General features: G+C 41.8%; 1 protein-coding gene across 1 annotated transcript in view; it reads left to right on the top strand.

The window, feature by feature from the left end:
- Positions 1-27177, top strand: part of LYST (lysosomal trafficking regulator) — a 789135-nt gene that overhangs the window by 28403 nt on the left and 733555 nt on the right. Inside the window, exons 2-3 of the mRNA XM_073671457.1 lie at positions 306-495; positions 8102-8192. Of these exons, the coding sequence (XP_073527558.1) occupies positions 313-495; positions 8102-8192 (274 nt within the window). The 5' untranslated portion in view covers positions 306-312. The remainder of the gene's footprint in view (positions 1-305; positions 496-8101; positions 8193-27177) is intronic.

Below are 27177 nucleotides of genomic sequence, written 5' to 3'. Positions count from 1 at the left end.
TAATCCTTGATTTAGGAGTGAACAGTCTGAAGAATTTTTAAAAGGGTTGGCAGCCAGCAAAACTGGACCTGTGGCCCAAGTGCTGCTGTCCCTGAGAATGTTCCTAGGGGCTGGAAGAAATTACATTGCGACTCGTTTAAATCCCTTTTAAGTTTCTAACCCCTGATATAGCCCTTGTATTTTCTTGCAATTAAGCTTTCTATCTTTTCATTGAAATTTTGTGCTATAATGGATTAGTTTAGTGAATTAGATATTCAAATACAGTGAATGTTTCATTGTAAGTAATGTTTTGTTTTTCTTTCCAGATTCATCATGAATGTCCCCTGCAATGACATTGCTAGAGAATTTTTGTCTGATGTTAATAAACTTTGTAGTGTGCAGGGGGAGATTAAGGATGATGAAGAGGATGAAAGCCATATAGTAATACTTGTGGATTACCTAACGAATGGACGAGGACATCTGCTACTTGCCACACTCAATAAAATTGTTGGTCCGGTATGTTGTATTTGCTACATTACAAGAAAAGAGAAAAAAATGTGGATAGTTCAGTTAAATGTTATGCATCCAAGTGCTGTCTGAGAAATACTGTAGCATTAATATGTGGTAATACGGTGGAGAAAAAATGCTGTCTCCACTTTTATTTATTTTTTGCATTCATTTTGGGGTAAAAATGACATGACAATATTCTTTAGGTCAGTACGAGTACAGTACTACTAAACTTATTAAAAAATGTTATATATATTTTAGTGCTCAAAAAAATTCAGAGCTTAAGGGTATGTGCACACGATGCAGAAATGAAGCAGAAAATTTCTGCATCATTTCTGCATCTCCCTGGCAGAAAAAACGCATGCGGATTGTACATGCGTTTTTCCTGCGTAATACATGCGGATTCACATGCGTTTCCGCATGCGGATTGACAAGCGCTTTCCAGGCGATTTTAGCATCACTTGGAAAGTGCTTGTGACAACTAGGTCACACTATATAAATCCATGCAAACAGCATGGATTTATATAGTGTGACCCGAGAGAATGGTAAAAATAAAAAATAAATGTATACTTTACCCTCCGATGGCCCCCGGTGTCCTGCTTTACACTCCGTTCTCCCTTGCCGGCAACATTGAATTGAAAGACCTGCCGACGTCAGCGTCACGTGACCCGTCACATGACTCTGACGTCAGCGCAGGTCCTTCAACTCACTGCAAAGTGCCGGGAACCAAGCAGGAGTGCACCGCGGGCCGACAGAACGTAAGTATATATAAATTTTTTTATTTTATTCTTTTTTTACAGCTTTTTAATGGTACCTGGGTGTGGAGGAGAGTCTCCTGTCCTCTACACCCGGGTACCATCCGCACATTAGAATGCGCCAATAACGCAAGTACAGATGCAGTCTTGCGGAATTGGCGCGTTCTAATGCAAGTCAATGGTGGCGAAAACGCCGCGTTTATGCAAAATTAATTGACATGCTGCGGATTTTTGAGCGCAGCGTTTACGCTGCGGAAAAATCCGCATCATGGGCACAGCACATGCGGATTTCAATTGGGGAACATTGCTGCCCTTCTACCATGCGTTTTTAATGCGTTTCCGCAGCTGCAAAAACGCCGCGGAAACGCATTAAAAACGCATCATGTGAACTCAGCCTAAAACAAATTTTGGTTTCATTTGTGTCTCCCTTTTTTGACCTGTAACTTTTATTTTCTGTCAATGTAGCTATGTCAGGTTTTGTTTTTTGTATGCCAAGATTACATTTTTTTTATACTTTTTTGGCGCACATACAATGTTATTGATCTGTTTTTATTGCGTTTCTTGTCGGTTGTGCCTTACTTGTGTTTCGGCGCTTTTTATTTTTTGGTGTCTAACACATTGTTAAAGGTGTTTTCCCACGAACAAAAGTTCATTTTAATCAATAAATTTGTGAATAATAATAACTTCCATGATTGAATGTATTTAAATAAAATGTTCCTGAGCTGAGATAAGAACCCTAACCCAAATACAATCCTAGCTGCAAAGAATGGGAAATTTGTTATTTTTTTTATTTTATAATTTTTTATCTAACTAAGGAGGGTGACAAAGGGGAATTTGATTATTATTTTTTTTTCTTTTGATCGCTGTGATAGGGTTTAAAGCCTAACTAAAAACTATTTTAAAAATAAAAAATATGAAATAAAGATATGTTAGATTAACAATAGAGGCAATTAAACAAGCTGGAAGAGATATAGCAAAATGTATTTTCTTTATTATTTATTCAGATCATTTTAATATTTTAACAAGCTTGTGCGGCTTTGTGCTCCTGTTGTTGAGATTATCATATGCAAGTTGTCAAGTTGCCGTTTGGTTGATGACTCCAGACACTTCACAGCACCTTTTGTAACTGGAGTGATTTATTTTTACTTACTGACATCACCTTTAGGGGGATGGATTATGGTGGAAGTGCAATGTGCGGTTAGGCACGCTCCTCCGCCCCAGCCCCCTCCCACCAATACAAATGAAAAGGTATAAATAGGCTGTATGGATCCTATCAGATATACATCTGATGAAGGCTAGACAGTCGAAATGTTTTGTATTTGTTTAATTGATTTTATTTATTTTTTAAATTTGTCACATGTTATCTAGCAACTTTTTGATAGATTTTTAATTTTAAATATCTCAATCCATCTATACTTTTGGATCCTTGATACATCTGAGTGGAAGCGCCTTATAGCCTGGTCTTCTGTTTCTTTGTTCTAATATATAAGTGACTGAAATTTTGAAAGTTTGTGATCACTGGATTGAAAATCTTGTCTTTTTGGTTCTAATGCACATATTGCATTTAGCTCCACCATATTAAAAAAAAAAAAAAAAAAAAAAATAAGACCCTTTTGGAAAAAACATTTTAAATTTTTTAATTTTTACATTGTATTAAACTTGAGGAGCTCCACACGCATTCCCAATGACGTCATCGGGTCAGAGTTGACCCGACTTGGGGCATGATGACGGCCATCCTGGAAGTGACTAGTGTGGCGGCTTAACCCAAGTTGCATGCTCCGCATCTGCTAGCATTATCTGGCCTGAAGGTATTTATATGGGACAGGAAAACAAATGCGACACCCATTCGATAAAGCTGGTATGCGCGTCAGGCGCTGAAGGGAGAGAGTTATCCACGGCTTGGGACCACTATGGTCAAGCATTAGTCATTTACATACTGCACAATGCTCTTTTCTATGGATTTGATCTGCTGCCAAATTGATTAGGATGCTTTATCCTATGCATGTCTTAGATACTCCCTCGTGGTATTCTATGAGCTTTGTTCCCATATCATGAACCTTACCATGTCTCTTCCTGCACAGTTTCCATGTTTCCTCATTCTATATAGACCAAGTATTTTTAATATGTATATACCGTATGTGTTTTTATAGTATTTTTTTCTCATATACTCCTTGGTGGTTTATGGTTACTCCATTTTCATAGTTTTTCTAAACTTGAGGAGAGCATATCTTCCAGATTACATTCTCGTTTAGAAACTACTCGAAAGCCATTTTCAAATTTTACCTAGTGACCGCCTGCAATAAAATTGGTATATGTTTCAAGATAATTTTTTTTTTAATATTGTAAAAATTGTTACTATATGGTGTGGAAAAAACTATATTTATTATATATATTGTAGGGTTTGGTAGTCACTCGGCTGCGTTTGAGGTAGGCACAGAAGCGTTTTCAGTGAAATCCAGGCTGGTTTATTAAACAGCATAAACCGCTCAGGAAGCAAAACAAAAAAACAACCTTTTTCGGCATAAAGTGGAAACATAAAGTAAAATGTCCATATAATGTTGCGGGTTCCCCCGCTCAGGTTAGTGTCCGGTCCTTAGCATAGACCAACACACTGGAGATCCACACATCTCCAGACACAGACTCTGAATGAGACATTTGGTCTCCACTTTATTTACACAAAACCACGCCCCGGGGTGGGGATATGTGAGCAGTCATTCCCACCTATCTCTTATGACTTCTTGTAAAAACCGGCCCTGATACGCCCTATTAACCCTCCCAGAACTAAACTTGCGGGAGCATGCTATTCCTTTTTAACATCACTGAATCTACCAACCTTGACACCTTTCTCCCCTCAAGGACCTGACCGGCGGCCATCTTGCAAGAAAAAAATATATATTGTATCAGACATATAAAAAAAAAAGCTATGTAGGTTCTGATGGCTTAATGCTTTTTCTGCATTAGAATATTAGTGCTATATCTGCTATCAGGTAATTTTATTTTTTTAGTTTTTTCCAATTGTTTATAACCAACTGAATCCTGACTACATGCTCTCCTCATCCTAATTCATTCTCCTTTTGGATATTGCTTTGATGGTGTGTAATGGATGTGCACTAGTGGCCTCCAGTATCTTATTCCTGGCTTGAGGTTTTCTAAATATACTTGCCTTATTTTATTAGATGTTGAATTGCCTACAAAATGGATGTAGCATCGGCGTCTCTGCCCCCTGCCAGGCAGAGACGCCGTCCCTCTCACCGCCGCGCTCCCCGCCCGGCGTCCTCCAGCGCTCCTCTTCCTGCTGCTGTCGGCGCGCGCAGCTTCCCGGGCACTGTGCTTGGGGCCGCGCGCACCGCCCTAAAGAGTCCCCGGCCAATTTCCGGAGGTCCTCCCATATATATGGCACCTCCTCAAAAATGGAGGTGCCCGAGCAATAGTTGTTGCACAGTATACTTACTTCTGCTTCAGCCCTCAGGTCCCGCTGCTAGCCTGACTACTAGTCCTGCCCACCAGCCTGTCTACTCTCCAGCCCGACAGTCTGTCTTCCGTTCAGTCCACCAGTCTGTCTATGGACTCTGCCTGCCTCCTTACCTGGAAGCACCTGCTTGTTACCTGCCGTGCCTACCTGGAGGCTCCTGCTTGCTACCTGCCGTGCCTACCTGGAGGCTCCTGCCTGTCACTTACCGTGACCACCTGTCTGCCTACCTGGAGGTACCTGCACGTCACTTGCTGTGACCACCTGACAGCCTACCTAGAGGCTCCTGCCCGTTACCTGCCCTGCCTGGCAGCCTACCTGGAGGCTTCTGCTTGTTCCTGCCTTGTCTGCCAGTCCGTCTGTCCGGAGTTTCTGTCAGCCTGCTTGCCGTGCTCATCTGCTGTACTGGTCAGTCCTAGCCATCTGACCCGTGGGAGTCACCTGCTCTCTTACAAGGTCGTCCCCAGAGTAGCACCTGGTCCCTCTGCTCGGTCCCTCCCTGGTCACGGAGTCGTTAGCCGCCGTACGACCTGGGTCGGTCCGAGTTGATACTTAGTTATGCCCCTCTGGGTCCCTCCTTGCACCGCAGCACAGAGGTTCCACCACCCGGATCCCTAACAGTGGATATCTAAAATGGAGATTTTATCAACTTCACTGGTTACGTTGAATCGCAAATTAAAGTCATTACCGTTAATATATTGAACAAATGATGTTAGAGACGTTTCATCGCGACGTCATCTATGTATCGTCCTTACCGCTTGATGTGATCTTTTAAGGGATTTTCTTCTGAGAAAACTGTAAACTCCTCCCACTAAGCCATGACCTTCTGCTAAGGACAATGATATTGTATAGTCCCTTGGGGCCCCTTCCATCTGCCAATTTAAAAATCATTAACAGAAAGAAAAAAATTCCAAACAAAAATGCTAATGAATTAGAATCTTCAGCAATGTGTGGCCAAGTGGTAATATTGAATTGGAACTTTCTGCAGCATGTGCCAATATAAAATCAGGATTTTCTGCATTGTGTTCATGTGTAGATAATGAATTGGTAATCTTGCAACTCACAAATGATTAAGTCATTGTTGATTTTAAGGGTGTCTTTCTTCCTATAAAAGTAAATCGTATACGGTATCCAACATATCCTGTCATGATTAAGAAGTATATTGTTTGGCATGCGTAGGTTTAAACTGTGGCTGTTTCTTTAATCACTTTCTGACGTGAGGCTTAATAATACATAATAATATCGCCAACCGGTGTCAGCTGATTTTGACAGCTGACACCGGGTACTATGTGCCAGGAGCGGTCCCTCGCCGCTCCCAGCACATTAACCCCCGAATTGCTGCGATCTAAGCCAATAGAAGCATTTCCGGGGCAGGCAGAGGTAAGAGGCTCCTCTTAACTTGGATCGGTACCCCGTGCTTTCAGCATGGGGTCCCGATCGTTGCTGAAAGTATGTAACTTGTGTCAGTGCAGAGCTGACAGCCTGCATAAAACAGGGATGCTGCTGCATCTCTGCTATACAAGCGATCAGCCTGCAAAAAAAAGTCCCACAGTGGGACAAAGTGTAAAAGTGAAAAAGTGTCAAAAAGTGAAAAACAAAAAAAATTGAAAAAATATTTTTAAAAAAGGGCTATGTTAGGGTTAGCACTTGCGCTCAAGACTAATGACAATTTATTCAATATGATGACCTAATGTAATCAAATTCTGTGTCATACTTCTGGGTTCAAAATGTTCACTATACCCCTTGATAAAAATCCTTGAGGGGTCTAGTTTCCAAAATGGGGTCACTTGTGGGGGGTTTCCACTGCTTAGGCGCATCAGGGGCTCTCCAAATGCAACATGGCGCCTGCTCTCGATTTCAGTCAATTATGTGTTCAAAAAGTCACACAGTGCTCCTTCCCTTCTGAATCCTGACGTGTGTATTTTCCCTCATATGGGGTATCTGCGTACTCAGGAGAAATTGCACAACAGTTTTTGGGGTCCATTTTCTCCTCTTACCCTTGTGAAAATAAAAAAGTTGGGGCTAAAAGATAATTTTTGGGGAAAAAGTTTGAAATTTTTATTTTCATGGCCCTACGTTATAAATTTGTGAAGCACTTGGGGATTCAGGGTGTTCACCACACATCTAGTTAAGTTCCCTAAGGGGTCTAGTTTCCAAAATAAGGTCAGTTGTGGGAGGTTCCACTGTTTAGGCACATCAGGGGCTCCCCAAACGCAACATGGCGTCCTCTAATTATTTAAGCAAATTTTACATTCAAAAAGTCAAATGGCACTCCTTCCCTTCCGAGCCCTGCTGTTCGCCCAGTTGTTTTCCCCCACATATGGGGTATTGGCGTGCTCAGGAGAAATTGCATAACAAATTTTGGGGCCCATTTTTTCTGTTACTCTTGAGAGAAGATGAAAAAAAATTGGGTAACATTTTTGTGAAGAAAAAAATAAATGTTCATTGCTTTCTTCCACATTCCAAAAATTCCTGTGAAGCACCTGAAGGGTTAATAAACTTCTTGAATGTGGTTTTGAGCACCTTGAGGGGTGCAGTTTTTAGAATGGTGTCACTTTTGGGTATTTTCTGTCATATAGACACCTCAAAGTCACTTCAAATGTGATGTGGTCCCTAAAAAAAAATGGTTTTGTAAATTTTGTTGGAAAAATGAGAAATCGCTGGTCAGCTTTTAACCCTTATAGCTCCCTAACAAGAAAAAAATTTTGGTTCCAAAATTGTGCTGATGCAAAGTAGACATGTGGGAAATGTTATTTATTAACTATTTTGTGTGACAAATCTCTCTGATTTAAGGGCATGAAAATGAAAACATTTTTTAAAAATTTTCGCCAAATTTCCGTTTTTTTCTTTTTTTACACCAATAAACACTGCTAGTCACTGTAACCCCCTCCACATAATAAAACCATCTACTCAGGTTGCTGCCTTGAGTTCTGCAGGAAAATGCCAATTGCTGATGTCGACACTCTAAAAAGGTGGCACTATTGGGTCCAAAATGGATTAGAGATTGAAGGGACGTTTATAAACATGGTCACAGTGGTCGTCATCCTCCTGCGAATAGCAACCTTGCATTAATGAAAAGTCTTTATAATAAAGGCCTTAGGCCAGCCTTTCATTCAAAGCACAAGCTCTTTATCATAAATACTTCCTCCCAGTGATAATACTAAAGGCCTTATCACCAGTTTCTTTGATGTTCTAATCCTTTTGATTACATTTGGAGTAATCTAGAGTTCAGTGATCAAATAAGATGTCCTGTGCTTGATGTTAATGACCTTGCCCATGTTGGCTTCCAACAGTGACCACTGAGTATATTGCCTTATAATCCTTTAATTTGTGAGTGTTTATTTCTTTTCACTTCCTTGTTCATAATTTTATACTTGTGTATTTATTACAGAGCTTAACCTGTCGAGAAGAGCTTAGGACTCTAATTATGTCCCTTTTACCTTTGGTTTGGAAGATTCCTGTGGAAGAAGAAGAGGCAAGAGGTAAATTTCAAACATAAATTTGTGAATGCTTATGTATGTAGTTAATAATGCCTTTCTTTTTTTTTTCCTAATTCTGTTTCTTATGAAAAGGTCTCAGTACAATATTAATGAGTTCATTGCTTTGAAAAGCACATTTTTTGCACAACTCATAGTTCTGCAAAACTTTTAAGAATTTTGGAGTTTTCTCCCAGATCCATCAAAATAAACAGAGCTGGGGCAGGGGCATGACAATGGGAGCAGCTGTGCAGGATGGCGGTGTGACAGGTCGTGACGCCACAGCTCTTTTAATTTGTGGCGAGCTGTGATGTTGACTATGACAGAAAACTTACAACAGTCAATGACTTCCTGCAAATATCATATCAGTATGTCCACTTGATTATGCAGACATAGAATCTGTGCTTAACTGACAGCCGAGCACCAGCTGCAATTGCCATGGCCGGTGTCAGCACCGTCTCTTGCTGTTTAATTCTCTAAATGCTGTGATTTCATTATTTAGAAGGTTGAAACAGGGAGGAGGCTCCCTCTCACACTAACAGCAGCTCCAGGAAAAGATTGTGGGGAGCCAATGGTAGTCATGGCAACTAAAGGCCACCTGCTGAAAAAGTAAAAAAAAAAAAATACCCACACAAAATAATGAATGAAAAAAATTGGGCCAATAAATATGCATGTTTTATGCAAAAGCAAAAATAAACCAAAAAAATACATAATTTGGTATTGGTGTGTCCAGAAAGGTGGTGAATATTCATGGGCTTTAATAGCGGGCACACTGATCGCCGAGCGCAGCAGGAGCCGCGCTGCAGTTACAGTGTGCGCGCTATTAGGGAGAATGAATGGTCACTGCTCCCCACGCACGCAGTTCCGGGGTGGGAAGCAGTGACTATTCCGGCACAGAGCGGGACACGGTGCTGGAGGAGAGAGGAGGTGAGTATAATTATTTTTTTTTTTTTTTTGTAAATCAAAGCTTTATTGAAGAATTATGAATAATTAATAGAGCATAACAATTGGATAATTATATATAATTTCAAGTTTAGATTACATGTGCATTTTGAAATAGAAAAAAAAATGTATTCACTTGAGTTTAATTAACAATATAGAATATATGTCGTTATTAACATTAATAGAGTAAAAAAAACAAAAACATGAACGATAATAGTATGATATAAATATGACAATGGTATGAAGGAGAGATGTAGAAAGGGAGAAATTGGAGAGGAAAAGAGTGATAGAAGAGGATGAGGGAGTAAGGGCAAAGAGGGGATTAAGTCTTGTCCCAGAACAAGTTTGTATCAGAAGCTCCAAAGGAGCATGGTCTTCGATTAATCTTGTAATCAATTGGAGTTATAAGAAACAGGTATAGAATGTGGCGTGTTGTGAATAACGGATTATGAATATTTAGTTCAGCCAAGTATCTAGATCAGTAGTTTCCCTAAAGACAATCCATGGGGCCCACGTATTATAAACTTTGTCAGGATTTCCAGTATCTTGTCCTATCAGTAACTCCATTCTATATATGTTATTGAGTTCAGACACAAATTCTGGGCGCGTTGGGGTTCTTTCTTGCTTCCAGTATTGTGGAATCAGATTTCTGGCAGCCGTGAGAAAATGTCTGAGTAGGCCCTTATTGAATTTTGATATTGAGATGTCACTTAACGATAATAGGGCTAATTCTAGTGTGGGTTGGGTCCTTCTAATGGATAGTTTGTTACAGAGTTCAAATATTGCTAACCATAAGCTCTTAATAGGTGGACATGACCACCAAATATGAGTGTATAAGCCTATATCCTTGAGACATCTCCAGCAAGTGTCTGGAGTTGTGGGATAAATGGAGGGGCATCTGTACCATCTCGATAAGATCTTGTAGCTCCTCTCCTGTGACACCGAGCACAATGCCGACCTCGAAGTAAATAGAATTTTAGATCGATCCGCTGGTGATAACGATCTTCCAATGTCACTTTCCCAATTGGAAAAGAACCTTGGGAAATTTTGTACAGTGGCTTGGCTGTCTTGGTAAACTTTGTATAGTAAAGAAACTGTATGGTCTGGAGGGCTCTTTGAAAGGCATAGAGTTTGAAAGGGGGTGTTTGTTTGGTTAGTGAGTTGATATAGCTTTTTAATTGTTTGTGGAAGAACCATGAACCTGTTATGGGTTCCAAGCCAAGAAATATGTCTTGTAGTGATCTCCTTTCAGAGTGGTTTATGTAGTCGTATATAATGGGGTGTGCCTCTTTGCGTTTGTTTAAAAAAGTTGTTCTGTTATTACCTGCTAGGAAGGCTGGATTATCATAAACTGGTGTAAATGGATCTGGTATGCATGAGGTGTGAAGGGACCTATTCCCCTGTCTGAGAAAGAGAATGAGATTTCTTGTGAGGAAAGGGGTCAAGCTTCCGCCTTCACCAGTGATTTTTGTGGTCCATAACTCTGCCCGGGGATCACATTTAGAAAGATCTTTTTCTAGACCAACCCATTTCTTGCGACTCTCATGATGGAATAGGTCAAGGATACAGGTTCCTAAAGAGGCATAACTATACAGGGAGAGGTCAGGTAAGCCCGCTCCCCCTCTCTGTTTAGATCTACTTAAGAGAAAATACGATAAACATGGGCGTTTATGAGACCAGACAAATCTGGTAATCTATTTCTTGAGTCTGGAGAAAAAAGAAGCTGGGAGGTACAGCGGTATTGTTTGAAAGAGGTATATAAGGCGCGGCAAGAGATCCATTTTCATGGTATTGATCCTGCCAAACCAAGATAATTGTAATTTGTTCCATTTCTCCCTGTCAAGCTCTATTCTATGTAAAGCAATCTTGAAGTTAGCTTCATACAGCTTATACGTTTTATCTGGTAGTTTTATGCCTAAATAAGTAATCGAGTCAGAGCACCATTTAAAAGGGAAGGAGGTAGATAGTTGAGCCACCAGCGATGGTTGTAGTGATATGTTCATTATTCAGGATTTATGTGAATTCATTTTGAAATTACTAAGGGATCCAAATTTGTGTAGTTCCGATATTCTATTTGGTATGCTAACAAGTGGGGATGTGATGTACAAGCGAATGTCGTCTGAGAATAATGCTAGTTTGTGTTCTTCTGATCGTGTCTTTACTCCTTTGATTGATGTTTTGCCCGTAATGTGACTGCTAGATATTCCATAATTAGAATATATAATATGGGTGACAGGGGGCATCCTTGTCTTGTGCCGTTTCTAATTGGAAATGGCCTCGAGAGAAACCCAGTAACCTGCGCAGAAGGAGAGCTATATAAAGAGGATATTCTATGCATCATATTTTCTTATAGTCCAATTCCTTCAAGTGCCAAGAACATAAATTTCCAGTGGACCCTGTCGAACGCTTTTTCGGCGTCAATTGACAGGATACACATGCCCCCCCCCCTCCCCTCTGCCACATCTATCAAGGAAATCATTCTAATAGTGTTGTCTCTTGCTTCACGCCCCGGGATGAAACCCACTTGATCTTGATTAATCCATCTTGGGAGGAGGGCGCATAGCCTTTTCGAAATCCTCTTCGCATACATTTTGATATTGATATTTATCAAGGAAATGGGGTTGAAATTGCTACATGATGAAAGGTCTTTCTCGGGTTTGGGGAGTACTGAAATATGGGCCGATAGGGCCTGAGGTGGAAAGGAAATCTGCTATTATCTCCTCTGATATTGTGGGTAACTTATTTACTTGTTATTAATCTTGGATCTTATTTCGAATGAGTTGTGTGGGGAGGTCTTTATGGTGTTTTAAAGGGATTTTTAGTAATCACTAAAGCATGTGAGAATGTCGCCGGTGTTATAGACCTTTTTCCTTTTGGAATTTTTAATAGAAGGAATGTATGTGTAAGGGTTGCGTTGATGTATAGCCCTGGCCAGGAATTTGCCGTTTTTATTGCCTAAGTGATAGAAGCGACTTTTGATTCGGTCTCTGAAGCAACGTGTTTTCTGATCTATCACAGTAAGTAACTTCTGTCTAGTTGTTGAGAGTTGTAAAAGTTTATTGGCGGATAGATCTTGTTAGTGCTGAGATTCTAGTTTTAGAATTTGGGAGGAGAGTTTAGCTATTTCAGCCGTACGTTCTTTTTTGAGACGTGAACCATGTGATATGAATATGCCTCTCAGAATACCTTTCAACGTTTCCCATTTGATGGCTGGTGAAGTGGGGTCTACCTTGTGGTCCGCCACAAAATTATTGATTGTTTGATCTATTTCCAATTTACATTGAGAGTCTTGGAGCAGGTTTTCATTCAAGCGCCAAGAAAAACTTGATCTTGAAAGATATATAGGAGCGTGGTCCGACCACAAGATTGACCCCATACCCGACTCCAGTGGTAAATCTAACAAATTGTGGGAGATGAAGAAATAATCAATTCTACTGTACACGTTATGAATTTGTGAGAAGAAGCTATAATCTTTAATTTTAGGGTGAAGAACCCTCCAGACATCCAGTAGTCTTACATTATGTAGCTATATTTTGACTTGTTGGATAGAGGAAGAGGGGTAAGAGAACTTACCAGAGGAAACATCCATTCATGGAAAGGTTGAAGTCGCCCCCGAGTATCTCAGGACAGAAACCAGCAAACTCTTCTAGGAGCCTCTTACATGTTGCACCGAATCTCTGTTGTCCTTCATTTGGGAAATAGACGTTAGCAATGACATATTTACGTGAAGCCCAGGATACCTTCAGAAATAAATATCTACCTTCTGTATCTATTAGTGAGTCTAATATTTCAGGAATGAAAGATTTATGGAAGGCTATTGAGACTCCTTTAGATTTGGAACTTAAGTTGGTGCTGTGAAACCACCTAGGATAGTATTTCGAGAGGCAATTCGGCACAGAGCCAGTTTTAAAGTGAGTCTCTTGGAGCAATAACACTGAGACATGCTGTTTATGGTGTGAGTACAGTACCTGTCTTCTTTGCTCTTGGATATCAAGCCCCTTGACATTAAAGGAGCAAAACTTTCTTATCCATATTGTTTACCCAAGGGTTGAGGGCTTAGCTGCTTGTCCCAGGGTAGAGACCAGGGGAATTACCGTGGAGAGGATTGAGAGGGTAAATGCATAAGGTGATAAAAAAGGTGTAGAGTAAAGAGTTGAAAGTATAAGTGAGTGATGCTAGAGCACCATAAGTCAAGCGCCATTGGTGCAGAGATTGGTAGAGTTCTCTACCTTTGGCTACCCAAAAGGAAGGGAGAAAGCCTGACGGGGTCCGCTGCCCCCCACCCAACCACCCACAGTGTTTTAAGTAACAATCATAATTACTTTGATTTAACCTTTTAAATAACAGTAACATACTGTATTTAATTGGAGATGTATGGTCGGAAGGAAAATCAATAACAGTTCACCTTTAATTATTTCGTGACGCCAGGTTGTGTTTGGTCATTTGTCGTGTCTGTTAAATGAGAAAATGAATATTTCTAGGAGCGTCTGACACTTAGGGAGCTTCTTATGAGTAACCCACCGACCAATTCTAAAGGTTAATTATTACTTGTCTCTAAACACATTAAACAGATTAGAACAAACAGGCATTATACAGAGATCAGACAGATCTATTAACAGTTTAAGGTTCCCTCCATCGGAAGGGTATCATGACCCAGGAAGGGAAAAAGGGGAGAAAAGTAAGTTTCTGAAGGAGAACTTAAATGAGAACAGAGTCCCATCAAGTGACATTGGGAACAGCTCCATGTCTCTTCTGCCTTTTGGCATGTTGCACATTTTGCCATCTTGGAGGGGCAGTTGGAAGTTGTGGAACCTGTGGCCATTCAGGAAAGTCGATCATTGGGAGCTCAAAGGTTCCCAAATAGTTGGCTAGGTCTCCAATTCTTCGGAATATTGCGATTTTTCTCTCTCTTGAAAGCTATCAGTTGACAGGGATATCCCCACATATAAGTAATGTTTTTTTCTTTGAGGCCCATCAGAAGGGGTTTTAGTTCTCTTCTTAGTTGTAACGTGCGTCTGGAGAGGTCCGAAAGCAGCATAGTTTGGGATCCAGAGTAGTTTAAGTTCCCTTTTTGTGTTGCTGCAGTCATGATGGCCTCTTTGACTTTGTAATAATGCTTTCTGCAGATGACATCCCTAGGACTGGGTTCCAATGTTGGTTTGGGGCCCAGAGACCTGTGAATACGATCAAACTCGATTAAGTTGGCTTCATTGTCTCCTAAAATGTCCAAGAATAGTTTTTGCACTGTGTGATCAAGTTCTGAGGATGGAATAGATTCTGGTAGACCACAGATTTGTATGTTGTTTCTTCTGTTGCGGTTTTCTAGGTCCTTCATGCCAGATGCTATATCCTCTAATTGGAGACTGTGGCTGGTTATAATTTCTCTGAGATTGTAGCTCTTGTAGTATTTCTTCCTGGGATTTCTCAACCTCCTCAATATCTTTAGTGAATTCTGCTTTTAAGTTATTAAGTTCTTTTTTGTAGGAGTTTTCTAGTCTACAAACAAATCCCTCTAAATCTTTTTTGGTGGGTATAGCTTTTATGTATTTGCTTAGTTCAGAGATATTCATATAGTCTGTGGTTTCACTGTCTCTTTCATAGTCTTCCATTAATTTTCGGGGTGACCCATGTGGGGTCAGGGATTCACGTGAGGGGGAGCTATCCCGAGAAGCATTTTTAGCCATTTTAGATCTTGTATTTCTGGCCTGGATATTAGAGTTTAAGTAACGATACATCTCTTTAGAGTTGTTCTCTGACCCTGTGTTCTGTCTTGTCGATTGTCTAGGTTTGCCCATATGCACCTGTGAGTAGATTTACTTGTGGGTGGCTATGAGGGGTAAGGCACCCGGTCTGACAGTCCTAACCCTCTATCAGCAAGCCCCTCCTTCACTTTAGGTTTTTTTTTTTTTTTTGGAATACATCTCATCTGTTATTGTTTGGAATGATTGCAGGGGGCATGGGTGAATTCTCCCCTTTGTACGTCCTCCGGCATAGAAAGGTGCTGTTTTATGGGTTTGCTTTGGTTTAATGTGGTGTGCAATCACCAGAAAAAGTAGTCCCAGAGAGCCGTTTGTTGTATGTCTTGGGGCGAATCCCACCACTTCTGTTGGGTAAGAAGTTGAAGTGTATATACTGCCCAGGGTATAGGTGAGGGTATGGGAAGATAGAATATGGGGTAGAGATCCTCTGCTTGCGTCTCAGGGGGAGCCGCTTGTAGCTCAGTCACCTATGGATGTGGTCTGTCGGGTAAGATGGCCGCTACCACAGGATCTGGATCCTTCCACCCGCCGAACTCCGGGTCTCTCCCATCCGCTGGTTTTCTCACAGGCGCCGCCTCCACTCCACCCGGCTCAAGGCAGGATCTCCACGCTGGCTCTGCCACCAGCCACTCCGATCCCTGGCGTCTGCAGGTCCTACGGAGGCAAAGTGCGGAGGCGACCGCTGACCAAGATGGCGCCTTCTCACTGAGGGCCCGTCTTCTCCGCTCCTCAGAACTCCGTCCGGAGCATCAGGCTGCCACAAGAGGGTTGTCAAAAAGGTGACTGGGGAACCAGGGAGTCTCGGGTTCAGTGGGTCGCAATAGTCTCCCCAGCAGGTGTCGATAGGATCTCGGTGTAGAGCGATATCTGGAGAGCAGATCTAAAACACGTCTGCCCGGAGAGACGCTCAAGAGACTCCCCGTGAGTATAATTGTTTTTTTTTTTTCTGTGCAGCGCGACTGGGATGAGGAGGGACATGCATACCAGGATGGTGGATTGTGGCACCATTCATATCAGGATGGGGATGAGGGCCATGTATAACAGGAAGGAGGGGGCCATATATACAGTTAGGTCCATATATATTTGGACAGAGACAACATTTTTCTAATTTTGGTTCTAGAAGTTACCACAATGAATTTTAAACAAAACAGTTCAGATGCAGTTGAAGTTCAGACTTTCAGCTTTCATTTGAGGGTATCCACATTAAAATTGGATGAAGGGTTTAGGAGTTTCAGCTCCTTAACATGTGCCACCCTGTTTTTAAAGGGACGAAAAGTAATTGGACAGATTAAATAATTGTAAATAAAATGTTCATTTCTAGTACTTGGTTGAAAACCCTTTGTTGGCAATGACTGCCTGAAGTTTTGAACTCATGGACATCACCAGACGCTGTGTTTCCTCCTTTTTGATGCTCTGCCAGGCCTTCACTGCGGTGGTTTTCAGTTCCTGTTTGTTTGTGGGCCTTTCTGTCTGAAGTTTAGTCTTTAACAAGTGAAATGCATGCTCAATTGGGTTGAGATCAGGTGACTGACTTGGCCATTCAAGAATATTCCATTTCGGCCATAGTTACATAGTTTATAAGGCCGAAAAAGACAAGCATCCATCCAGTTCAGCCTATTAATGGAGCCCTCAGGGGTTTCATCTGAATCACGTCACTCAGAGATTTAGATGGAAACCCCGATGTAAGTGAGCGTAGAGCACCGGATAAATGTGATCCAAAATGTTATGGAAAATGTTCCCATCAAAAGCTACAAATCAATCGACAAAAAAAGGCCCCACTCAGATCCATCATCTTTTATCGGAAATATAGGGAAAAGCTAAATGGCTCCTCGCCCTCCAAAAGAAATTCAGCAAATTCTAATCTCCCAAATCCAAATGCCCCCTCCCTTCTTAGTCCCAGTGTGCCTAAATCGCAGTTAGCTTCCAAATGTTTGGCATTTCTGTAGCGATGAGAGCCCGCCTAATTTACGGGTGCATGTCTCCTGAAGCATGAGCTAGTCACTACAACACACTGGTCACTACAACGGCAGTTTGCAATTTTCACTCGGGAACATCCGCTACTGCTTTGTCTCTGGAAAACACCTGTGGAGTCAAAATCGTCACTACACCTGTAAATAACTTCCCAAAGAGGTATAATTGCCCAAATGGGGTCACTTGAGAGGCCATTCTGCTCTTCTAGCATTTATGCCATTTTTACCCATTTTCCAGTGTGAAAATGTAAAATCTGGGGCTAAAACAAATTTTTGGTGGTAAAAATGTAATTATTTTTTTCTTCACTGTTCAATGGTATAAAATTCTATGACCTACCTGTAGTGTCAATCACTTCACCCCTAGATAAATTCATTGAGAGGTGTAGTTTGTAAAGTGGGGTCGCTTATAGGGGGAATTCTGTTACCCTGGCACCTCAGGGTTTCTGCCAATGTGACATGGCACCCTCAAACCAGTCCAACAAAATCTGAACTCCAATATTGCGCTTCTTCCTTTCTGAGCTTCGCACTGTGCCTCAAAAGTAGTTTTTGGCCACATATGGTGTGTCGGCGTACTCAGGAGAAATTGCACTCCAAATTTTAGGGTCCATTTAGTGCTGCAATCCATGTGAAATGAGAAGATGTGGGGCTAAACAACATTTTTGTGGGAAAAACGTGTTTTTTTTTTGTTTTTTTTTAGTTTTTTTTTATTTTCACGTTATAAACTTATGTGAAGCACCTTGGGGGTTCAATGTGCTCACCAAACATCTAGATAAGTTCCCAAAGGGGTCTAGTTTCCAAAATGTTACTTGTAGGGGTTTCCACTGTTTAGACACATCAGGGGCTCTTCAAATGCGACCTGGCATGCGCTAATTATTCCAGCTAAGTTTGCAAAAGGTCAAATGGCACTCCTTCCCTTCCAAGCCCTGCTGTGCCCCCAAACAGTAGTTTTCCTCCACATATTTGGTGTGTGAAGTTATATTTTGAATATTATATAGCAGAAATTGCACAACAAATTTTGGGTTGCATTTTTTTTTTTTTTGGGGTTCCATTTTTTAAAAAAAATTGAGTCTAAAGTATCATTTTTGTGTAAAGTTAAATGTTTATTTTTTCCTTCCACATTCCATTAATTCCTGTGAAGCACCTGAACAGTTAATAGACTTCTTGACTTTGGTTTTGAGCACTTTGAGGGGTGCAGTTTTTCGAATGGTGTTACTTTTGGGTATTTTCTGTAATTTAGACCCCTCTAAGTCACATCAAATGTTGTGTGCTCCTTAACCCCTTTCTGACCCAAGGCGTACTAATATGTATCTCCGCCCTGGGCTTTATTGGCCAGATACGTATTAGTACGCCTTGGGTCAGACGCACACAGGCTGTGCGGGCGCGATCGCCACTGGGTGTCAGCTGATTGTCACCGCTGGCTCCCGGTACTATGTGCAAGGAGTGGTGCTGCACCGCTCCCTGCACATTAACCCCCGAAATTCTGCGATTGAAGTCGATCGCAGCATTGCGGGAGCAATGGGGGAGATAAACGCCAATACTTACCTCCTCTCTGGCGTCCCGCGGTGTCTGTGCCGCGTCCCGGATGTTGTCAAGGTGACCTGATGTCGTCATGACAACATCCTGGTCACCAGGAGGCAAGAAGTCACTTTGGTCATGCGCAGTGCGCGACCAAATTAACTTCTTCCCGTGCAGCTCTGACAGCCTGCATAGCACAGGGATGCTGCTGCATTCCTATGCTATACAGCCAATCAGAATGTAAAAAAAGTGAAAGTCCCATAGTGGGACAAAGTATAAAAATTCCAAAAGTGTCAAAGTGGAAAAAAAAATTGTAAAAAAAATTAAATAATCCCCCAAAAAATAAAAATATACTGTACCCATAAATATTTTTATGAAAAAAAACAAAAAACAATAAAAGTACACATATTTCGTATCACCGCGTCCGGAATGACCTGACCTATAAAACCGTCCCACTAGTTAACCCCTTTAGTGAACACGGTAAAAAAGAAAAAATGAAAAACGAAGCAAAAAACAATGCTTTATCATACCGCCAAACAAAAAATGGAATAAAACGCGATCAAAAAGACAACTGTAAATAAAAATGGTACCGCTGAAAACGTCATCTTGTCCTGCAAAAAACAAGCTGCCATACAGCTCCAGCGGTCGAAAAATAAAAGTTATAGCTTTCAGAATAAAGCGATGCAAAAACTATTCTTTTTACTATAAAATAGTTTTTATTCTGTAAAAGCGCCAAAACATAAAAAAATTTATAAATGTGGTACCGTTGTAAACGTGCTGACCCGAAGAATAAAGCTGCCTTATCAATTTTACCACATGCAGAACGGCATAAAAAAAAACGATTCCTGAATTGTTGGTTTTTGTTTATTCTGCCTCCCAGAAATCGGAATAGAAAGCGATCAAAAAATGTCACGTGCCTGAAAATGGTACCAATAAAAACTTCAACTTGTCCCGCAAAAAAACAAGCCGTCACATGACTGTCGTTTTAGTGTGACAGCTGTCAATCATAAAAATCTAATATCAATGGCATCGCTGTAATCACACCGACCCGAAGAACAGTCATCTAATCACTTATACCGCACGAGGAACAGCGTAAAAAGGGTTGTGTTAGGGTTAGGGTTGTGTTAGGGTTAGGGTTGTGTTGGGGTTAGGGTTGTGTTGGGGTTAGGGTTGTGTTGGGGTTAGGGTTAGGGTTGTGTTGGGGTTAGGGTTGTGTTAGGGTTGAGATTTTTTCAGAAGTCAAGAAAAAAAAATGATGATGATATGGCGATTAGTGTTGAGCGCTAGTGTTTGCTACTTCAGTTTGCATCGGGTGCTCGGGTATGCACCAAGTATCGCGGGTGCTCGAGTGACATGCTCAAGTCTTTGCCCCATATGTTTTGCAGCTGTTTTTTGGATGTCTAACAACCGTGAAACATGTGGGCGGGGACTTGAGCATGTCACTTGAGCACCCGCCATACTTGGTGCATACCTGAGTACCCGATGCAAACTGAAGTAGCGAGCACTTGCACTCAACACTAATGACAACTTATTCAATATGATGACCTAAAGTTATCAAATTCTGTGTCGTATCTCTGGGTTCAAAATGTTCACTATACCCCTTGATAAAATCCTTGAGGGGTGTAGTTTCCAAAATGAGGTCACTTGTGGGGGGTTTCCACTGTTTAGGCACATCGGGGTCTCCCCAAACGCAAAATGGCGTCCTTAATTATTCAAGCAAATTTTGCATTCAAAAAGTCAAATGGCGCTTTTTCCCTTCCGAACCCTGTCGTGCGCCCAAGCAGTGGTTTTCCTCCACATATGGGGTATCTGTTTACTCAGGAGAAATTGCACAACAAATTGCATGGTGCAATTTCTCCTGTTACCCTTATGAAAATGCAAAATTGGAGGCTGGAAAACATTTTTGTGGGAAAAATGTGAAAATATTATTTTTACGGCTCAACTTTATAAACTTCTGTGAAGTACCTGGGGTTCAAGGTGCCCACCACACACCTAGATAAGTTACCTGAGGGGTCTAGTTTCCAAAATGGGATCACTTGTGGGGGGTTTCCACTGTTTAGACACATCGGGGGCTCCCCAAACGTAGCATGGCATCCGCTAATTATTCAAGCAAATTTTAAATTCAAAAATTCAAATGGCTCTCCTTCCCTTCCGAACCCTGTCGTGCGCCCAAACAGTGGTTTTCCCCCACATATGGGGTATGAGCGTGCTCAGGAGAAATTGGACAACAAATTTTGGAGTCCATTTTTTCCGGATACCCTTGCAAAAAAAAAAATTTGGGTTTAAAGTAACATTTTTGTGAAAAAAGTTAAATGTTCATTTTTTTTTTCCACATTCCAGAAATTCCTGTGAAGCACCTGAAGGGTTAATAAAGTTCTTGAATGTGGTTTTGAGCACCTTGAGGGGTGCAGTTTTTAGAATGGTGTCACTTTCGGGTATTTTCTATCATAAAGGTCCTTCAAAGTCACTTCAAATGTGATGTGGTCCCTAAAAAAAAAATGGTTTTGGAAATTTTGTTGTAAAAATGAGAAATCACTGGTCAACTTTTAACCCTTATAACTCCCTAACAATAAAAATTTTGGTTCTAAAATTGTACTGATGTAAAGTAGACATGTGGGATCTATTATTTATGAACTATTTTTTGTGGGACATAACGCTATGATTTCAGGGCATGAAAATTCAAAGTTTGAAAATTGCGAAATTTTTGCTAAATTTCCATTTTTTTCACAAATAAACGCAAGTGTAATCGAATAATTTTTACCACTATCATGAAGTACAATATGTCACGAAAAAACAGTCTCAGAATCAGTGGGATCTGTTGAATCGTTCCAGAGTTATTACTACATAAAGTGACACTGGTCAGAATTGTAAAATTTAGCCTGGTGATAACGGTGAAAACGGGCTTGGGATGTTAAGGAGTTAAAATAAATAAAAATGGCTATAGTTCTTAAGATATGGCAATGCTTTTTTTTAAATTGTTTCCAGGACGTCCCTCCTGACAGCACCATGGAGGTTGTCCCTCTATCCTTATAAGGACAGGAAACACACGAGAGGTTAAAAGACCCCTCCCACCCACACCCACCAGTGTTTTTCCTGTCCATGTAAGGACAGACACGAGTGAAGACGTACGGGGCATTACAGCCTTTTTTTCAGATTACCTTGTGGGCTCGGTAATCGGGGGGGGGGTCCATCCTCTCCTTCCCTCTGTCAAGTGGCCCCAGGCTGACATCCCCCAGAGGGGTTTCCTCAGCCAGACATCCAGTCGAGCAGTGCTCCTGGTCCTGCAGCCGCTTCCCTCCCAGCGGGGCCTCTCGGCTCTCACCACCGGCCGATGCGCTGTTGCCGGAGCGCAGGGAGACGTGCTTCCTGTGACGTCAGACGCCGCACCATGTGCTTCTGGTGCGTTCCACGGTGGAGCACAAGTGCCGGAGGCCAGATGGAGAAAAACACATGCTTCCGGTTTCCGGCGTGCATTTTCAGGATCGAGCGCGGGCGGCCGGGGACTGAGAGGGGAAAGTGGCACTCAACACTTTGGATTTTTTTCCGGCGTATGGTCCCACTGACTATCATCCCTGTGTGACATCAGGATTTTTTCCGGAAGTGGGGTGTTTCCCAGGTGGTGTCCAGGCACCGAAGACAAGGTAGGACATATAAGAGCTACTTTACTCTAAAATTGCACATACGCCACTGTGATAGAGTACACCTCTAGAACAGCATGGACAATATTGGAAAAGCTGAGACTCCTGCTGAACAGTCCCTGGGGACAGTAAGTGGCCTCTATTTTAAAACCCTCACTCAGACAACAGGCATATACTAAATATATTGTCCTATATATTACTTACCAGGACAAAGCGGTAGCAGCCACCATGACATCCTCTTCAAGGAGGACAGGCCAATCCTCTGGAAAGACCAAGAGATGTGCTATCTGTAATTGTAAGCTACCTGACTCCTGGGCCAAACAGCTTTGTGAGGGTTGTACCCTTAAAGTCATTAAGGAAGAACAATCTTCTTTCCTTATGGACATGCGTACGATGGTAAAAGAGGAGGTCCAGGCCTCCATATCTAGTCTTTTGCCAGCACAGTCATCTCAGCCAGGCCCTCGTGCCAAGAGACCACGGTGGAAGATGGAGTTGACTTCAGATGAGGTTGTCCAGTCCATAAATTCTGACCTGGAAGAAGAGGGAGAGATCACATCGGAACCTCCGGAAGTAGGCAAGAGGTATCTCTTTTCCTCAGAGGACACCGTCGAACTGCTTCGTGCAGTAAGAGGTACTATGCAGATCGAAGAGACCCTAAAACCCCAGTCGGTCCAGAACGAAATGTTTGCAGGCCTAAGGTCACAAAAAGATTGAGTTTTCCCTGTGAACAGCCACATCCGGGCAATGATTCTGGAGGGATTGGGAGGATGCGGAGAAACGTCTAGTTATCCCTCAGGATTTCAGACTGCGGCTACCATTTGAATCAGAAGACACTAAGACTTGTGAGGAGATCCTGAAGATCGATGTCCAAGTGGCCAGAGTGGCTAAGAAAACTTCAATTCTGTTTGAAGATTCGTCTAGTCTTAGAGAGACCATGGACAGAAAAGCCAATGGCCTCTTGAAAAGAGCCTGGGAGGCGTCAGCCGCTGTTATGAAAACTAACATAGCTGCCACTTCAGTTGCAGAGCCTGGGAGGCGTCAGCCGCAGTTATGAAAACTAACATAGTTGCCACTTCAGTTGCTAGATCCATGCACCTGTGGATCGACCAGCTGGATGAGCAGTTAAGAGAGAAGACATGCTAGAATGTCTCCCCTTAATGAAATTAGCTACAGGTTTTTTGGCTGATGCATCTGCAGAATCTATTAGGTTCTCGGCCAGAAACGACTCTCTATCCAATGCAGCTCATAGAGCCATCTGGATGAAGACTTGGTCGGGTGACAATCAGTCTAGGAATAAACTTTGTTCCATCCCCTTTTCAGGGTTGAGAGTTTTTGGTCCAGTATTGGACAGTATTTTAGAGGGTGCCTCAGATTAAAAGAAAGGGTTCCCTGAGGACAGGTTTTAAAGATCCTTTCAGAGGTCCCACCCCTCCCAAAGACAGGAATTCCGGGGTAAAGGTAAAGGCGGTCCTTGGAACTACCCTAAAGGGGGTAGAGGTAGAACCCCCCCCCCCCCCTCCCCTTGGGTCAGGAAATAGCAGACAATGATGCCATAAGAGTTGGAAGACGTCTAAGGGAGTTTGCGGACTCCTGGGGTCGCATCTCCCAAAATCAGTGGATGCAGAAAACAATCTCCCAAGATTACTTTCTGGGATTTATCCGGGAACCTCCGGAGAGATTTGTGGTCACAAATCCACCAACCATTTCTTTCCATTCTCCGATGTGGTCAGACATAAGGGAGCTGATCATTTCAGGAGTAGTAATTCCAGTACCCAAATCAGAGCAGGGTCTTGGTCATTACTCGAGTCTCTTCACTATAAAAAAGCCATCAGGAGAAAGCAGCACCATAAAAAATCTAAAACCACTAAACCGATGGATAAGGTACAAGAGATTCAGGATGGAGTCTATAAAGTATGCCATCCCTCTTATAGACAGGGATGCAGTTATGTGTACAATAGATCTAAAACATGCCTATTATCACATTCCCATCCATCTCTAGTGTCAAAAGTATCTACCTTTTGCAATAAAGTCGGAAAATCAGAACTGCCACTTTCAATTCAAATGTTTTCCTTTCGGTCTGGCTTCAGCCCCCTGAATATTTACCAAGCTGATCGCAGAAATTGTAGCTTGGCTAAGAGAGAGAGATTATTATAGTTCCTTATTTGGACGATTTTCTGCTGATATCCGGATCCGTGACCGAATTAAAAAGTCAGCTCAAGACGGTCATCGCTACATTAGAGACATTAGAGAATCTAGGTTGAATCATAAATCCAGGAAAGTCAAAAAGTAATAAAGAAGGTTTGGTTTATCATTAACCCTTGTGTGTCTCTGGACCAGCGCGGAGGATCAGCCCGGCTTCTTATCTCCTCTCATTGATTCTCCCCTTGGGTGGCAAGATTTTCCAGAGCTATCCAAAGGTTAAGACCCACATTGAGGAGGTCGGTTCCCCTTTGGGATTTGAATTTAGTTCTCAACGTCCTATGCAAAGCTCCTTATGAGCCTGTAGGAGAGATTTCTATTGCTAAGCTGACATTGAAAACAATTTTCTTGGTAGCGGTCACCTCAGCCAAAAGACTCGGAGAGCTCTAGGCCCTTTCCGTACAGAACCCTTATATTCAGATCGTGGATGACCAGGTAATTCTAAAATTAGATCCATCATTCCTGCCCAAAGTTGTCTCTCCTCCAAAATCTAAAACAGGAAATTATACTTTCCTCTTTCTGGCAGCAGCCGAAAAATCACAAAGCGCGTTTCTTTCATTCTCTAGACGTAAGACAATCAGTCATTTGCTATTTGGAGGCCACTAGTGAGTGGAGACAGGATAATAATTTATTCATTTAGTATGGGGGCAGAAATAAGGGGAAAAAAGCTTCCAAACCTACATTAGCCAGGTGAATAACATTCACCATTAGCTCAGCATATTTATCTGTAGGCAGACCTTTACCTGATGGTCCAAAAGCCCATTCAACTAGAGCTATTTTCTGCTTCCTGGGCAGAGAGTCGGGACATCAGTAGAACAGATTTGACAAGCAGCTACTTGGTCTACCCTCAACAATTTTGTAGGCAGTATAAGTTAGACACCATGTTAAGTCACCAAATGGCCTTTGGTAGGAAGGTGCTACAGGCAGTAGTCCCACCCTAAATGTTTCATGCTTTGGTATTCTCCATGATGCTGTCAGGAGGGACGTCCTGGAAAACGGGGATTAGAACATCCGGTAATATTGTTTCCAGGAGTCCATCCTGACAGCACTGTTACTTCCCTCCCCCTTCTTTTTTGTTCATTTTTGTGCTATTATGAAGGTTAACTCTGCAGAAGTTTAGTAAATTTGAGTTGCTTCCATCCTGATGTGGTACTTGGAAAATACACTAGTGGGTGTAGGTGGGAGGGGTCTTTTAAACCTCTTTTTTAACCTGTTTTGTGTCTTTGTGTTTCCTGTCCCTATAAGGGATAGAAGGACCCCCTCCATGGTGCTGTCAGGATGGACTCCTAGAAACAATATTACCGGTAGGTCAAATCCCCGTTTTTTATCTAAAAGTAACAAAACATAAACTGTATAAATGTGGCATTTGTATAATTGTACTGACCTGAAGAATAAAGCTGCCATCACTTTAACTACCTGGTATATGGTGTGAGGGAGAGAAAAAAATAATTCTAAATTGCTGTTTTTTTGTTAATTCTGCCTCCCAAAAATCAAATAGAAAGAGGTTATATACCCCATAATGGTACCAATAAGAACTTCAACTTATCCTGCAGAAAAAAAAGAAAATTATAGCTTGCAAAATATGGTGATGCAAAAAAATTTTTTTTTTTTGTGTGTGATTGTAGCAAAGCCTAAAAAACAATAAAAATCTAGTATCGTTGTAATCATACTGACCCGAAGAATAAAGCAGTCGTATCACTAATACCACACAATGAATGGCATAAAAACTTAAATGTGTCTCTTGAACTGCTGTTGATTTGTTCATTCTGTGTCCCAAAGATGGCAGTAAGGCTCTGCTCACATTTATCATGTGCTCTATGGTGAGTATTTACATCAAGGTTTCCATTTAAATCTTTTAAAAACATGATTCAGTCAAAACCGCTGTCTAAACGTTCACTATAATGAGGAAGATAGTCACTTGCGCTGAGCTCAGTGAGTAACAGGACATCGCTCGCTGAGCGCAGCTTTGGAGACCGCTCGCTGGAGTCATTCTCCCTTGCTCCTCAGCGTGAGCAGTCAGATGGGTTGCAGCAGAGGACATCTTCTGACAGGTGAGTATAAGGATTTTTTTTCATTTTATTCTTATTTTCACACCAGGACATAGTGGAAGCAGAATACTACTCTCAACATTGTCCCTTGCTCGTGCTGATCACAGCGCAAGCAGGGGACAATGATGAGGACAGTATTCATCACCCATCTCTTGGAAACAGCGCTAACTGTACCGCTGATTCCCCGGCACCAGTACTTGTTCTCCCAATGCGGGGCACAGTTGCCACATGTATGCCACACAGATGCACACGACACACACATCTCCAGTATTGGCTTTTCAGGATGTCTGAAACTGGCCTTAATCTGGTCTCCGTCTGGCCTCTGTTTAGCAGTGTCTTTTTTTCGAGAGGTTCACAAAATTGTGTCCGACGGCACTTTTATACACACGTGATAAAAAGACGGACACTGTGGGATCACAGGCCTGATGGCATTCATGGTGCCTCCATCTGCCTCATTACAGGGAATATTCCGCCGGGGGTTCCGTCTGAATCACGTAGTTTAGAGATTTACATGGAAATCCCGGTGTAAGCGCTCAGCGCAGAGCGTAGGATAAATGTGAGCCGAGCCATACTGCGATCTTTGGGAGGCAGAATGAACAAATCAGCAGCAGGTGTAGAATTGGTTTTATTTATTTTTTTGCCATTCCTCATGTAATATAAGTGATTAGACGACTTAATTCTTCGGGTCGGAGGGATTACAGCGATAGCCGATTTATATCGGGTTTTTGCTTCGCAACTGCCATACAGTAAGTTTTTTTTTTTTCTTTTTGCAAAGACTAGTTTTTGCATTGCCATATTTTGAGAGCTATAATTTTTCCATATTTCGACCGACAGTCATGTAAGGGCTTGTTTTTTGTGGGACAATTTGAAGTTTTTATTGGTACCATTATCGGGCATGTGACATTTTTTGATCACCTTCT

Source organism: Phyllobates terribilis, unplaced genomic scaffold (assembly GCF_046119375.1).
Source record: "Phyllobates terribilis strain yellow unplaced genomic scaffold, ASM4611937v1 Scaffold_3__8_contigs__length_932513732, whole genome shotgun sequence".
Lineage (NCBI taxonomy): Eukaryota > Metazoa > Chordata > Amphibia > Anura > Dendrobatidae > Phyllobates > Phyllobates terribilis.
Note: the sequence above shows the minus strand (reverse complement) of the source record. Positions and strands in the feature narration are given on the sequence as shown.